At 43.2% G+C, this 14,913-nt stretch overlaps 2 protein-coding genes across 3 annotated transcripts in view; both read right to left on the bottom strand.

Annotated features, from left to right (window-relative positions):
- Window positions 1-1,119: 1,119 nt before the first annotated feature.
- On the bottom strand, window positions 1,120-7,220 carry zftraf1 (zinc finger TRAF-type containing 1). 2 transcript variants are annotated; one of them, XM_005728326.2, is made up of 7 exons: window positions 6,693-7,220; window positions 6,089-6,438; window positions 4,932-5,026; window positions 4,110-4,253; window positions 2,872-3,083; window positions 2,547-2,725; window positions 1,120-1,517 (listed from the first exon to the last, which is right to left on the bottom strand). In XM_005728326.2, exons 2-7 carry the CDS (start codon window positions 6,374-6,376, stop codon window positions 1,305-1,307), a joined length of 1,131 nt encoding a protein of 376 aa, XP_005728383.1. In that variant the 5' UTR covers window positions 6,377-6,438; window positions 6,693-7,220; the 3' UTR covers window positions 1,120-1,304. The 2 variants fall into 2 exon arrangements, with proteins under 2 accessions (XP_005728383.1, XP_005728384.1); XM_005728327.2 differs by having other exon boundaries at window positions 6,089-6,423.
- Window positions 7,221-8,351: 1,131 nt separating this feature from the next.
- The window catches only part of dclk3 (doublecortin-like kinase 3), a 7,248-nt gene continuing 686 nt past the window's right edge, over window positions 8,352-14,913 (bottom strand). Inside the window, exons 2-7 of the mRNA XM_005728324.1 lie at window positions 14,156-14,367; window positions 13,543-13,674; window positions 10,978-12,162; window positions 9,747-9,879; window positions 9,495-9,662; window positions 8,352-9,375 (exon numbers count right to left, since the gene is read on the bottom strand). Of these exons, the coding sequence (XP_005728381.1) occupies window positions 8,663-9,375; window positions 9,495-9,662; window positions 9,747-9,879; window positions 10,978-12,162; window positions 13,543-13,674; window positions 14,156-14,367 (2,543 nt within the window). The 3' untranslated portion in view covers window positions 8,352-8,662. The remainder of the gene's footprint in view (window positions 9,376-9,494; window positions 9,663-9,746; window positions 9,880-10,977; window positions 12,163-13,542; window positions 13,675-14,155; window positions 14,368-14,913) is intronic.

Below are 14,913 nucleotides of genomic sequence, written 5' to 3'. Positions count from 1 at the left end.
AACAAAAACAACAAGTTAACACAAAAAAAATCTCCAGAAATGCACAATGAGAACTACACTGATCCTGTGATAATCCATCTGCTAGATGACATTTCCTTTTAGAGATGCAAATAACAAATAAAGACGATAATTGACCAAAAATTAACTGACACACTGTGAACCCCTAGGGGACTTTCTTTTTGGGGGGGGCTTTGAAGGTCTTGTGGTGGTCCTGCCTTGCCAGTAATGTCCTCTAAGCTTATACTGCTCACCTGGAGACACGTTTGCAAATAATCTCACAGTTTGGATCTGTCTACACTCACTCACTCATGTATGCACTACACAGGTGGCCGTTCACACGCTAAAACCCAACTAAAGAAAGAAAAAGTTCAGGGGTACTTAAATACTCGGGGTTAAGAGAAAATTAAAATGGTATTAGTGTTGAAGGTTAAATATAACCCCCAGCTGCAGGAATAAGTCGAAGAACTAAAACACATGCACGCAGCCAGGCCGTCTCTCCTCTTGATGAAATGCAGACCGGGGGGGTGGTGGAGGTGGGATGATGAGCTTCGCGGGGAAACTCAGGCGTACAGTGTGTAGAGGGAGGAGAAAAGACAACACAGACTAACACACACAATCCTTCACGTGCTCCAGCTCAGCAGAGTCGGTCGCTCTGTTTTCACATTATCACGCGTCTTTGGGACACCTGAACAGGTGAGCAGAGTTGCGGCTGTGCTCCGGGGTCCCCGCCACACAACTCTGTTTCCCTCTCACCCATGCACACACACGCGCACAGAACAGCCACACCTGTTTCGGTTGGTGTGTGTGCTACCTTTGGCTGTGGGTGTCAGGAACTGAAAGGTCATTCACGAACCACAGGTACACACCAACATTTGGGAACTTCCCCCCGCCCCCTCCCGCTCCTCCTCTGCTGCCGACATTCCCACCCGTGCCTTCGCAGGCTCCACCCCCGCCATCACAATCTCATATCAATGCCCACCCATCTCTATAGCAACTCACAGCTTTCTCGGGCAAGGGGTCTGACTATCTTTTAAAAGCAAAAGGAGGTATGTGTAATTAGTGGTGTGTGTGTGTGTAATTAGTGGTGTGTGTGTGTGTGTGTGTGTGTGTGTGTGTGTGTGTGTGTGTGTGTGTGTGTGTAGAAGCGTGTACCCTGTGTGAAGGTGTGTGTTCATGTATTTGTTTTTGTGTTAAGAGGTATCAATGGTTCTGCGGTGTCTCTCTTTAATCATCACATCCTCTCTCTGACCCCTCACCCCCACCCCACCCCTGCTCCATCTTCCTCCTCCTTCTCTCGCTCCTCTTTATTTTTGGACTTGGAAGATGAACAGGCGCAGGTTGATGTTTTTGGCAGCCAGCAGTTTGTTGCACTCCACCGAGTCGGAGATGGGCAGCGGGACGTAGTCGGTCTCGTTGGTGTCGTTGCTGAAGGAGTGGTGGTGGATAACCGGCTTGATCCACACATCGTCGTAGGGGCCCTTCAATAGCAGGAAGGAGCACTCCAGGACCGAGTTTACCTGTGGAGACACATCCAGGTTAGAGCAGGGGGCCGGCTCCAGCTCGTGAGCTCAAATTTTACAGTGAAAACTCATCTGAAAATCTCTGAACTTTGATCAGTCGGTTGGCGAGAATAAGCAACTTCAAAGTATCGCTGACATACACATTTATCATCAGAAATGCCCATGGGCTCTTCTATTACCTCAAATTTTCTTCTCCATAACTGAATTCCTCGCCCTCATAATGCAATAACTGGTGGTAATTTTAGATATTGCTGCTTTTTTCACAAAAAAGAGAAAATGTAAAAAAATGACACATAAAAACACTCTTGGTCTGTTCAGGCATGTCTCACTGTAACTGTAAAGGGAGCCATAATGCTGTGAAAATGTGCACATGTGTGGGGAGAAAAAAAAGCCATTTTTTAAGCCTTATTTTATGAGACTGTAAACATGCAATCCCAGTGACCACTGACACTGAAGTTACCGCAGCTTCTCTGTGCATTTAGACAGGGGTCTTGGGGTTGTTAACCTGCCTTATTTCTAACCTTTTGGTTAGTCTCTTCTAACCAAAAGTCTTTTAAAACTAAATAAATGTAGACTTCCCTTGAAGTTTTAAATAACAATCATTGTGTGTACAACCAATCCGCCTAAACCCGTAACGCTCTTTTCTTGGCTCGCATCTTTCAGAAACCATTTGAATTTTCTATACAGCCCAAAATGGTTGACGAGTTTCGGTAATGTGAAGCGCACATGGTAACGTCTGTGTTCAAACAGAAGTACCTTGAGAATACTCTAATCTACCATGATAAACCAAATATCCCCTTAGCCTCTTCTTCTCTTCTTTCCAAAACTGTTTGAAATTTGTCTCTTGCACAAATGGTAAAAGAGTCACGTTAGAGTCATGGTAACAGAGTTGATTATCTGTCTGTAAAGTCAGTTCCAGGACCTTAAGTGTCTCCAAACCTCTCCATTCAAACCACATCAGGCGAAGAGTGAAATCCAGCAAGCGTGAAGAAACCTAAAAATAAAGTAAGTGGGTAGCGAGTGTACCTTGCTCTTGAGGATGAGCTGGAAGGAGAGGGTGCGCTTGCAGGAGAGGTTGGGGTTGCGCTCGGAGTCGTTCACGCGGGCCTTCAGCACCCACGTCTGGTTGAGGACAGTGAAGCGCGGCGTTTCATAGTACAGACGAGTGATGAAGTCATCAGTGCGGTACGGCCTGAACTGCACCTCTGGGTGGATACACAAATGCAGCATGAATTAGAAAGGAGGAGAAAGGCTGTGATGAGGACAAAAACTGAATTACAGGCACAGATATCACCAAACAATTTTATCCTCTTTTTTATTTTTATTTATTTATTTATTTGGGGGGGGTTACCTGTAAACCCAATCTTCTCGTAACACAGCAGGCTGAAGATGCTGTTGTACAGCTGCATGTCTCTGCGGTGGCTCTGGTCCATCTCTCCCAGTATTCCCATGAGTTCTGTTCCAGTCTTCGTGGGGTGTGAGCACTCACTCTCGTGTGCTGGTAGCTCATGAAAAGGACCCTGCCACGGGCAGCCGATCCTCTTGTACTTACACTGTGTCACCCTGGCAAGATAATGGTGGGGAAACAGCTGAGCGCAAAGGAAGCAAAGGCGTGGGTGTACATAAACGACATCCTTTCCACAGGTCCTTTGTGATAAATGCGTGACACGTGTAGTGATTGGACGTTACAGTCACCAAAGGTATTAATTAATGTGCGCTGGGAACTAAAGAAAATTAATGCTGCACTAAAGATGAGACCCAACCACAAGGAATAAATGCATGTATTCATATTAGCTACATCCTTTATAGCGGTGCTTTTCAGCGAGAACATGTTGACGCGCGCTATTAGTAATGTGAAAGGTACTAGTTAGTCTCTGCAACGAGGCACGCCTAATTGAAGCCATGCTTACATAAGTCAACCTTCTGACTGGAAAGTTTTGGCCTACGCGGACATTTAAAAAGGATTCCCAACAAAAACACCTGTAATCATGCACTGTAATTATGCCGTATTAAACTTCATATCTTAATGAGCAAACGGCCCCGAGGGTACGAGCCAACGTCAGCGCCTCCTCGCGGGAGACCGCCGTCATTTTCTGTGTGACCCGAACAGGGGAAAGAAAAAAAAACAACAAAAAAATAACACCTGGCGAAACGGCAGTCGTCATAGCAACACTCGCACAGATACCAGTATTCTAAGCAGGGTCACCTATCGCTATAGCAACAACCCCATAGGACTTCATAAGGAGCCATGAGTATCACATACAAGATAATGTGCAGTCTGTAATCATGTTAGTGGTTTTTCTCCTCTGGAGTAGCTGCTTCACCACATTAACCCCGTGTGATTCTGCAGCGCGTCAACACACACACACACACACACACACACTATCATGCTACTGTCACATGTCCGTATGTTTACTCTCCTGAGCCCACTTCATTTGATGCTTTTGGGGCCTTTTGTAAGAAAAGTGGCTGGAACTCATTTCTCACTTTCTCTGGCTACAAGTGCTGCAAAACTTGGAAAAACTGTCATTCTGTGTGTGTGTGTGTGTGTGTGTGTGTGTGTGTGTGTGTGTGTGTGTGTGTGTGTACCTGTCTTGGCACTCCTCTTTCTGGTGTCTCTCTAAGCTGGAGCGGGGGAACTGTTTTAGGCAGAAGGTACATTCTGTCGGCAGCTCACTGACAGCCTTCTCCACCGCGAGGTTCCTGCAGCACAGGTTCTTGCTGATCTCACACCTACACAAACAGGGAGAAAAAGCATAAATCACACCTCAGGGCAGGGGTATATTTAAGATTTGAGGTATGTAGAATATACTGACGCAAAGTAAAGCCAAGAGCCACTGAGTACTATGTCTTTTGTTGCCAAGCGTACTATAAGGCTGAGTAAAACTAATTAAGGTGTTTTTGTGTTTGTGCAAAAATTCAGATGTCAGACAAACATGCTTCAATAAACCTAATTAAAAATTCAACCGTGAGAATGTTTCTCTTATAAGAGGCCCAGTGCTAACAAGCAAAAGATGAAATATAAAATATTAAGCAGCAAATGTCGCTGGTTATAGTTTTGTTTAGCATGCTTTCTAAACATTTGGATCTACTCCAGCAGCTTCTTCTCACTATAATGACTGTAGATCCATAATAGCTGGGTACACAGGTGGCACTAAACTTTGTGTGAACATTGTCACACATACAGCGATTATTAACATCTATATGTTTTCTTTTTTTAAATATTATAAATCCAAATTCTTTTGATCCTCATATATATTATATGTTTGTTTGATCATCTCCCTGCGAATGCGACGTTACATATCCCTTTGCGTTTCTTTCACGAGTCACGTTTAATTTATGTCACCCTTAAGCTTAACTTACCGGTCCCCAAAATCGGGATCCACACTGGCATTTTATTTGCTGGTTTACCTGCAGTTGGGACATGTGGCCTGTTCCTCCTTCAGACGGGAATCAGCCAGAAGGTGGATAAAACAGCCAGTGCACATCAGGTGTCCATTGGTACACTAGTAGGACAAAAACAAGATGCTGACGGGTCAATCAGAAGGTCTGAGGAAAGTGATAAATTATCTTGTGATGTTGTTAAACAGGAAGAAACCTAGAGAATAAATATTGACTTAAATGTGTCAAATATTAATGAAATAACAGATCATATGTTACATGGGTTTATTTAAATAATAAACTGGAACAACTTATAAATATGAAAGAGTGGTCAGTTTAATTTATATTCATATTACAACAAATAATTTAGTGTAAAACCATTCAACACGTTTGCTTAAATGTTTGGTTATTTATAATTTTGGTTAAGTTGTAATACTGAATTGGCTATATCTGCTGAACAGGCTGTCTGCCTCTTTCTGTGAAATATCTGACAGATTATAACTCAAAGAAGAAACTATACTTCTTTTTACATAAATGATGTCATTTTCTGTGTGAAACTGGGCTTAACAAACCTAGCACAATATATCTGGATGCATGTGCAGAATATTATGTATTGAAAGAACATAGCGTTGTGTTTATATTACCGATAAATGTTAAAGATTAACACTGTGTAGTCAGGCATGTAAATGCAGATGACTACCTGGACAATGATTGACTTAGCAAATGTGCTCCTTTGACATTGACAAGAGAAGTTTGGGGTCATTATGTAGAAAGCTGGGGTAAAGATCAAGGAAAGGACAAAAGATTATTCCGATTTAGGTTTTGGGAGTCTTATGAGGGGTTGGGGTTGGGGATGTAGTTTTTCTGTTTCTCTCTTTCTCTCTCTGAGGATAATTCACAGTATTATGTTATAAACTTGAGCCAGTACAGCTGACCACCTGGCCTGGTTGTGTCTGGTCTCTTGGCCTCATGGCTCAATCTGCTGTTGACACTTGGGGCCTTTGTCGGATCCAGTATCACTAAAAATAAATGGAGCTGGCCAACACATTCAACAGGTTGACAGTGGGGATTGAGGGCTGGGGACACATGGGCAACTTCTATTATGAGGTTGAGCTGGTGTGCTGATGTTTGTTTGGGGTTGTGGGGTGGGTGGAGGGGGCCAGATTTGTGATTGACAACATGTTTACCTGGTATACAGACGCCTTGGGCAAGTCTAGGCACACGGTGCAGCACAGCACTGAGTACAGTCTCTCCTCCAGCTTCCCTGCCTCTCCCTCGGGTAATTTCACCCTCTTCTTGGGTGGCTCGTCTGGGTCTGGCTCGGGCCCTTCTCGACGTATCGCGACCTCCTCTTGCATGGCTGCGACCCCAGCGACAGCCTCCACAGCTACCCCCACGGCCCCGACCCCTAGGCCGGCCGAGGAGGAGCCAGGGGCGGCCGCAACGCCTACGTCTCGCTCTTCCAGTGAAGACATGACGGTGGCTTTCTTGAAAAGCCTGTTATGTACCTGCCGCGACCAGGCTGAGCCCGAAATACCTGCAGGTTAGCTCGGGGTTAGCTTACCACCTGTCAAGCTAACGGTCAGCTGACAGCAAGCTAACGTGAGCTATGCTAGCGCTTCGGCAGTCAGGAAGGAATGCAGGCTAACTTATTGTTAACGCGACCCTACATTCACAAACTTGTATCTTAACACGCCAATTAATGAATAATAACGACAGCATGTGCACAATGTAATCACGACTATCTGATAAATTAAATGTCGACTTTTTTGGGGGAGGGGGGTGACTTACAGTTAGGCTAGCAGACTATGCGGCTAGCTACGTTGACAAAAACACAGCAGTCCTCTCCCTCTGCCCAGGCAGAACAAAAACAACCCGGGCTCTCTCAGCTGTTGGTGCCCTCTCTCGACGCCGTTACTCGCAATGACAGCGGCTTACAACATCAGCGGGCCCGGCTCGGCTGCTCCCTGCGTCCCTGCTCCGGTACCGGCTGACTGTCCGCGGGACTCGCGGGACGTGTCGGTGATTAAAGCTGCTGCTGGAGACAGTTCCGTTGGGACTTGTCTCTCTAGCTACACAGCCATCTTTGTTTTTTTGGGTTTTTTTTTTCTCCTGTCCGTCTCCCCCCGACTTCACCCCACACAGCCTTTTACGACTCCAGGTCAATTTCGTTAATACTCAGACAGGTTCTCGATTTAGATTACTAGCAGAGACGCAGATATGAAAGTAAATATTTGTCTGTCTCTGCCAGGGCCTCTTATGCGCCAGTAACTACTATAGCACAGCCGTGAATGGGCTGACAGCGGAATGTTTTGTTGTGGCAGATGACTTGGGGTATTTAAAGAGTTTTTAAAGGCGCATGCGTAGTGTGCACCTGTGGGTCAGCGTATGGCAGGGCTTGAAAGGTGACTAAAACCTGATATGCGACGAAATTAGGGTACTACACCAAAGCACACATGCTCTATATAATTTAAACTGTATATATTATAACACCGTGATAACATATTTACTAATAAGACTGCTGTGTAACAAACAAATAAATATAACTTTTATCAAAACCTTTTGACTAAAATAACCTCGTTTCCGGTACTCTGGTACGCCGACTCGATGTTTATATCCCTGCTGCAATCTATCAAACCGGGTTCATCTGATGTTGCTTATTAAGGATACATAAATTATTCAGCCCTAAACATGTAGTGCTCGAATAACTACCACTACGAGGCCATAAGCATTTATAAGCGTTTGCATGTCCTAGATATTTGTTTGAGGAGCACCGAGGGCTGGGAGGGTTTCATATGTAAAGGATGGGGGTGTTATGCCTGTGCTTTGGCTGCTTTGGGTGGGGTGGGCAGGATGTCAGAAGGTCAGCTGTTTGCAGTCAGGAGGGACAGATCTAACCACTCCCACTGGACACACAGATCTGCCTTATTTGGTCTGTGTGGAATGGCCTGCAGCCCCACTCAGCTATGTACACGCACTTTACCCAGTAGCCCTATGTGCTCACCCTGTTCGCGGTGTTGGGCAATCTTCATTACTTACTTGAGCTTACCACATACCCATTTGCCACAGATGGCTGTCTGTCATCACACAGGATCAGTAACATAAACTCAAATTTACAGAAGCTGGTTACACCCAACACACTGTATTGCCAACAGAATTTATTTGGACAAATAATATATAAATGTATGTATATTTTTATTTCATGAGCAGATAACAAACTAATGTTGCTAGATAAATAAGACAGATTTCTAGGAAAGAACATTTAGTATAAAAGTATATCAAGTATAAAAGGAGGCTGGATCAGCTTCAGCTTACAGCTAAAAATAACTACTAAAACCAGTGGCATACATGACCTTTTACTCTCAAAGTTAACCATAATTTGCAGAAGAAAAAGAAAAAATACCAAAAATTGACTAAAAAATGCATTTTTAATGCACCAGCATGTAAAAAAATCAGAAACTGCGCTTCACTATTTTCCTTTCCATCCTTCTCTCACAGTATTGCACAGACAGTGCCTTGGTCATTACTCGGTCATTACACAACACGGTGATTAGTTTCTGATTGCAGGATAAATGGATTACATACATTTATGAGATGTATCCAGCCTCATTAATCCGACCATATTCATCCCCAGGAGAGTAAAAATCGCTTCATCTGCAGGCCATTGAAGGATTCAGCTGCCAAGAAATCAACAGTATTGTCCGGAACAATGAAATTAATGACCCTGATCTCATCACACAAATGGGAGATTGACAGTAACATCAGGACAGAGTTGGAGGGTGGGCAATGGTGGTGGCATGTGCGTCTGGTTTGTTATGGTTTTGCAGTGCAGAAGTTAAGTTCTGTTGATGCAGAGAGGAAGCAGGGGTGGAGGATGGGTTGGTTGGAGGTGTAGAACCTGTAGGTGTCTGCATTCTGGTCTGTTTTGCTTGTGTCTTAATCTGTGGTAGAAGTTCAGTTTCAGCTGCTGTGGGGGAATCAAGGTGATTGAATTTAGAGTTCAGCAGCTTTGGACTTGGACACTGTGTTTCTCGTCTATCTGTAGAGGCAGCCTCTGGTTTATGTTGACCAGTCGAAGCCTCTGAGGGTGTGTGCTCTCCGTCCTGTGGGGATAAGTGGCTTGCCTCCACTAGATGTTGCTCTGCTGGTTTGTTCTTATCCTGTCCTCTTCCACTGCTCATTGCTGTTTGTCTCTCATCTTGTCTGCCGAGCTCCTTCAGTGCGTTCTCCTCATTGATGGCGCGTTTTCTTGTTTTGTCTGTCAGTGATTCTGTTGTGTTTGTTTTAGGTGGTTTCTGGACTGTTTCTGGTTTTCCTTCAGTGGCTTCTGTGTCTCTCGGAGTTTTGTCTGTGAGCGCCCTCTGCTTGCAAGTTGAAGCCATTGCTTTCACCCAGGGATGCAGGAGGGTCTGCTCTGCTGTCAGCCTCACGGTGGGGTCCGGCTGAAGGAGAGCTCGGATGAGGCCTCTCGCTTCTGCACACGAGTGCACACAGAGAAAAAACACGCTGTAAATATGTGTGTATACACATATTTGCTTTTACACTTTTACACGAGTACTTTTACTTTTACTTGTACACTTATACTTAACTCACCCTCTGATATGGGGTCCCAGTAGGGGGATGGAAAATTAAGCTGTGCCTGCTTTATTAGCTGGAACAGCTCTACCTGGTCACGATTACGACTGCGAAATGGGGGGAAGCCACACACCAGGATATAGAGAATCACACCCAGAGCCCAAACATCCACTGCTACACCATAACCTGACAGTCAAAAAACAAGTACAACTTTTCAGAATAACAAAACGCAACCCAAATTCAGGCAGAGGAGTCACATAAAGTCCTCACCTGTCTCACAGAGGATCTCTGGGGCTACATATGTGGGTGTGCCACATATGGTGAAGACTGGCTCAGTTACAACCATGGCAAGACCAAAGTCTCCCAGCTTCAGCCTGCAGATGCCAGCAGTGACTTGCTCTATCTGAGAAAGGGAGTAGGTGAAATAAAACACAGACAGAGTGAGCCACGGAGGCAAAGTTGGGTTTGAATTTTTTGAGTCTTTGAGGTCATCAAAATATTTATCCCATTGACATTTTTGTGCATCTTGGAGTTTAAAAAATAATTGCACTTTCTTACTCTACAGACATTATATATAATACTTGTATGATGATCTGACAGCACAGTTGTGTTGATGTGGCTGTTTTGGTTTATGAAGTCAGAGAGTGTGTCAAACTTGAGTGTTGGTGGGAGAAAAATTTGAAGAATAGCTGCTATAATCTAAAGTCATTTTGTGGCGGTTCTCCTTCTAACCTCAGTTTGTGTAGCGTACTACAAAGTTCAGTTCTAGGCTCAGTCTTATCTGCTAGACTTAAGATTACTAGACACATAAAGGATCTCAACTACCATCTGCTTTTAGCAGTGTTTTTTTTTAAATCTATATTTATCTCTGTTTATTCATTATTATTAAACTGTATCTATTTGCTTTGGGGTTTTTTTAATGGTCATTGTATTCTAACCACAAATCTAGAAAGGTATTAGTTTAACAAATGTTACTTAACATGATGGGCATGCGACAAAACTATGACCGACCTGTTTTTATTTCATAAAAAATATACTTTGTACTTTTATTTGATGTTATGTTTTGCTGTGTGCATGCATGTGTTTTGTTGCAGAAGTATCCTTTCATTTGAGTTATTTTTCATTTTGTTTTAGCACGCATGTATTGTGTCACACACTTGCCAACTCATCTATGCACTGCTTTAAACCACTAATATTGACTTATGTTAGGTTTTATGGTGTGGGTGTCTCATTGGTGTAATTATTGATGTTACACAATATGTATGTTGTGAAACATAAATAACATGAGAAGGCAGACTTCTGCTAACTAAGTTAACAAAGTGTTTTTGCCAGGGGGTCCAATTGTGTTAATGTTTGTTGTCACCCTCCTTAAGGACCCTTTTTAAGCCAGGGAAAACCCTGAATAGTATTATGTTAAAATGAAAAAAAGAAGCTTGATTATCATTTTTTACACACAAGAACTTGAGAACCCAACAACCATTCTCACTACCCTGAAACCCACCAGGAGGTTCTCTGGCTTGAGGTCTCTGTGGACGATGCTCTTGCAGTGGATATAATTCAGAGCTTCACTCACATCTGACACCATCAGTCCTGCCTCTGCCTCTGAAAACTTTCCCCGGTCACTGATGGCCTCAAACAGATCCCCTCCACTCACCAGCTCCATCACCAGATAGGAGTGAGTGTTTGTGTGGTGGTGAGCGAACAGCCTCACTATGCGAGGGTGACGCAGACTCCCCAGGAGACTCAGCTCATTCTGCATCATGTGCTCTCGACCAATCAGTTTGGTCCGCTCTACTATTTTGATGGCGAGGGTTTGACCATTGTCACGACGGCGGCACTCTCGCACCACCGCAAAGTTCCCGTCTCCAACCACACGTCCAAATTCGTAGCATTGCTCGATGTCTGTCAGGGTGACGTCTCTGCCATCGGTGGGGGGGTCAGAGGTTTCTTTATTCTGTGATTCTTTAAGAGCTTCACCAATATCTGGAGCTGCACTTTGAATATGGCTCTTCTCCTCATCTCTGCTGATTGGTCGAGGAGCTGATGGGTTGTTATAGATATCCGGCTTTTTTGCCTCCTGCTCTTTTTGCCTCTTTGACACAGGAGGAAGTGGGACCCTCGCTGATAGCACACTGATCGGTTGTGGACTCTGATGTTTAAGTCTTCTCACTAAGCAGTTTTCACAAAGTGTAGGAGATGGTATGTCTGCATTTCTTGGAACCTCTTCATGTTTAAAAGGATCAATCAGAGAAGGCTGATGCACTCTGACTCCTCCCCTCACATTTAGCCTCTGCAGGTGGTTGGGAAGGTGAACAGATTTTCTGCATGAATTCTTTTTATGAAACTTCTGTGTGTCAGAATTATATTTGTCTGCCTCATGTGTGTCTGTATGTTGAGATGCGTGAGTATTAGTATAAGGCTTGGCATGTGTATTTGTGTCTTGGCATGTCTCTTGGTTAGTCCCACTGCTGTCGGTCCCTTCGCTGTACCCACTGTCAGCCTTGGCTGCTTTATCTGGCGGTGGCCTTAGTCTCTTCTCCCAGGCCCGCTGCGCACTTGATCGGTAATGTGAATGTTCTGGAAATAATTCCTCCAAAGCTTCCTGCACACTGCTCAACTCAGGACGAGTCTTACCAAGAGCCAGGAAGGCGACCTCCCCTCGGAAAAAATCACACACCCCCTTAACCTGTGATAGACAGAGACAGTGGTGAAAAAAACACACGCACAGACATCAGATCTGCAGCAAAAATTCTATCAATTTCATAAGGCTGCTAAAATATTTATATTTAATATAAAATCATGTTTTTCTTTTTGATCTTTTCCACCTCTTTTAATTTCATGTACTGTGATTATGTGGCTGTAGCAACCTATATTAAAATGCTTTCGCTAATTATAAAAGCAAAGTTAATAGATTTTGTGCAATGATTCATTTGTCTGAGAAAGCCATTCTTCTCCTCAAATATATTATCAAGGTGCATTATTTTGCTCAACATTGTACAGAGCAAACTGTGAGGGATGCTTCTCAGATTAAACCTGTGAAAAATGTGCAACTTATTGTGAAAAGAAAACATTGAATATCTTTTATTCTTAGCTAAGTTTATATTGGTTCATTTGTCAGTCAGTTGTGGAGTACAGCAAAGCCTAACACGGTCTTGAAGACCTGGAACCCCTAGTCCCAGTCTTTGTCACTTTTACATACACACCATACTGCTTTATGTCCAAATATGTTTTCTCTGTGTCCAAATCAGAGCATTCAAAACATTTTTGAACACAAAAAAAAACAACAACAACTGTGCACCTTGCACAAATGGGGTTTTATAGTTGCACATTTTCCCCCTCAGTCTGAAAGTCTGAAATATGTGCCAAATATAAATAATATTCATATGAGATGATTTGCAAATCTCAGAGCCTTATACAGTATTTTATTAACAGATCTTTTTTTAATTTGATAGCAGCAACGCATCTCAAAAGTTGGAAAACTACGTGGTACTAAAAAGAAACAGCCAGAGGAATAATTTAGAACTTTAGGTTAATTGTGATCAGGTCAGTAACATGGCTCAACCATCTATAACAAAAAATATTAACAAATTACAGAAGAATTTCAGAACAATGTAAAAACACATCATTATCAAATAGTAAAAATTAACCTAAAAATATAAAAACTTTGAATATCCAAACATCTACAGTGCATAACATCGTCAAACAATTCAGAGAGAAATTCTGGAAAAATCTCTGTGTGCAAGAGGCAGGGCAAAAAAAAATCTGTGTTGGATGTCTTTGATCTTAAAAAATGGTACATTTTCTGAGTTAAAACATTTTATATATTTTCAATGTTCTACTGTAAATAAATGTTCAGTTTATAAAATATGCAAGTCGTTCCATTCTGTTTTTATTTAAATTTTACACAGTTTCCCAGCTTTTTCAGAATTGAGGTTGGAGTAAATGACCACAAATCTCGACATTGAACTGTATACTGAATGTGTGGGGTGCAGGAGGTTAATAGGGGCCTTCTGCACATTTTTGCCTGCTCCTATTTCAAGATAATCTGGTCATGGTTGGGCCTCACCTCTCGTGCATGAGTTGTGTAAAGACGTGTGACTCTAGCTCTGTGCCAGCGAGGAAATCCCAGTGCCTCTGAGATATCCAACAGCAGTTGCTCAAAGGACACCACACCCCTGCGGTTCAACAATACTGTTACCTTGCAAGCCCAGAGACAAAAATCACTGTTAGGTTAGGAAATTCATCCCATCTAAATTATATTCTTAGAAATTGAAAACATCAAATCATCACTTTTAGAAGGGATTTATAAATCATCAATACTGTCTTTAAAGTGGTTAATAAATCAGGTTGATTCTAAGCTATTAATAAGAATCACTTTTAGAGTGTCCCTTCTTTTCTTCTACTAACACTTCCTTTATCTTATTGGGTCTTCTCTTCATTAGATAAACATCTCCAGTGGACTGTATGAGCACTTCTGATGAAGAGTTGCCATGAATCAAGCCATCATTGTGTTGCATTATTATCAAGTAGAAAGCATTAAAGTCACCACAGGGGATTTTTTGATATCGTTTTAATCCAAAAATGGTTGTAATAACATGTCTCATAAGTAGTCTGTGAGGCACTAGTAAGATTGTGCCTTATTTTAAAGAGCTACCAAAAACAGTCAACATTTAGCTCACCTTCCGTAGTGTGCTTTGGCTACATGGGCGGACAATGGTGACCAGATGAGGCCGCTCAGCGCTCTCCTCTGCATGCCGGGTGTGGAATAGGGGGAGGAGAGGAGGAGGTGGAGGAAGAAAGTGGGACCTGCGAGCATGTTCTGCAGGATGAGGGTGAATGGGCCAGGGCTGGGGGACCCCAACTGGACGTTTCGACATGGGTACAGAAGGACCTGACGCAAAGGGAGGGGTAGAGGAACAAACACGGAAACCAAGTTGGATTTATGAATGTGTGCTATAACACTGACTCAAGTTGACATGGCTGGTAGATCTCTTGTAGACTTGTATACAATAGAAACTCATAAGTAACACAACACCCGCTCCTCATCCTGTGAGCCTGTGTGAGTGTGAAAGCAAATCCGGCTGATCAGATTTGAGTGTTTTCCATCCTACAGAGTCCAAAGGCCATTTGAGATTCCTCAAGCACCTTGCCCCGTCGGCTGAATTATTTAGGCTTCCTTAAGTCATGAAAAGCCGTTACAGATATACACACGCCCACACCAACAAAAGCTTGTGTGACCTATTTAGGGCTCAGCAAAATCTGCATGATTAATGAATCATTAGAGACCCACACAGCATCTTTGACATTTCACTTTCTGGCAATGCGGTGAGACAGAGAGATGTTATCCATTCAGTCGGCAGGGCTGTGGGTTTTATGTTTTGTTTCCACACAAAGAACAACAGACAAAAACACAAGACTTTACCTTCAACATGAGCAG

The sequence above is a fragment of the Pundamilia nyererei genome, unplaced genomic scaffold (genome assembly GCF_000239375.1).
Source record: "Pundamilia nyererei isolate P.nyererei 1_Seehausen unplaced genomic scaffold, PunNye1.0 scaffold00028, whole genome shotgun sequence".
Lineage (NCBI taxonomy): Eukaryota > Metazoa > Chordata > Actinopteri > Cichliformes > Cichlidae > Pundamilia > Pundamilia nyererei.
Note: the sequence above shows the minus strand (reverse complement) of the source record. Positions and strands in the feature narration are given on the sequence as shown.

Coding starts and splice junctions, on each gene's coding strand:
- zftraf1 (XM_005728326.2), bottom strand. CDS start 6,376: ATGTCTTCACTGGAAGAGCGAGACGTAGGCGTTGCGGCCGCCCCTGGC. Junction 2,726..2,871: donor CGAGAAGATTGGGTTTACAG/GTAACCCCCCCC, acceptor GTATCCACCCAG/AGGTGCAGTTCAGGCCGTAC. Junction 1,518..2,546: donor AGCTCATCCTCAAGAGCAAG/GTACACTCGCTA, acceptor GTGTCTCCACAG/GTAAACTCGGTCCTGGAGTG.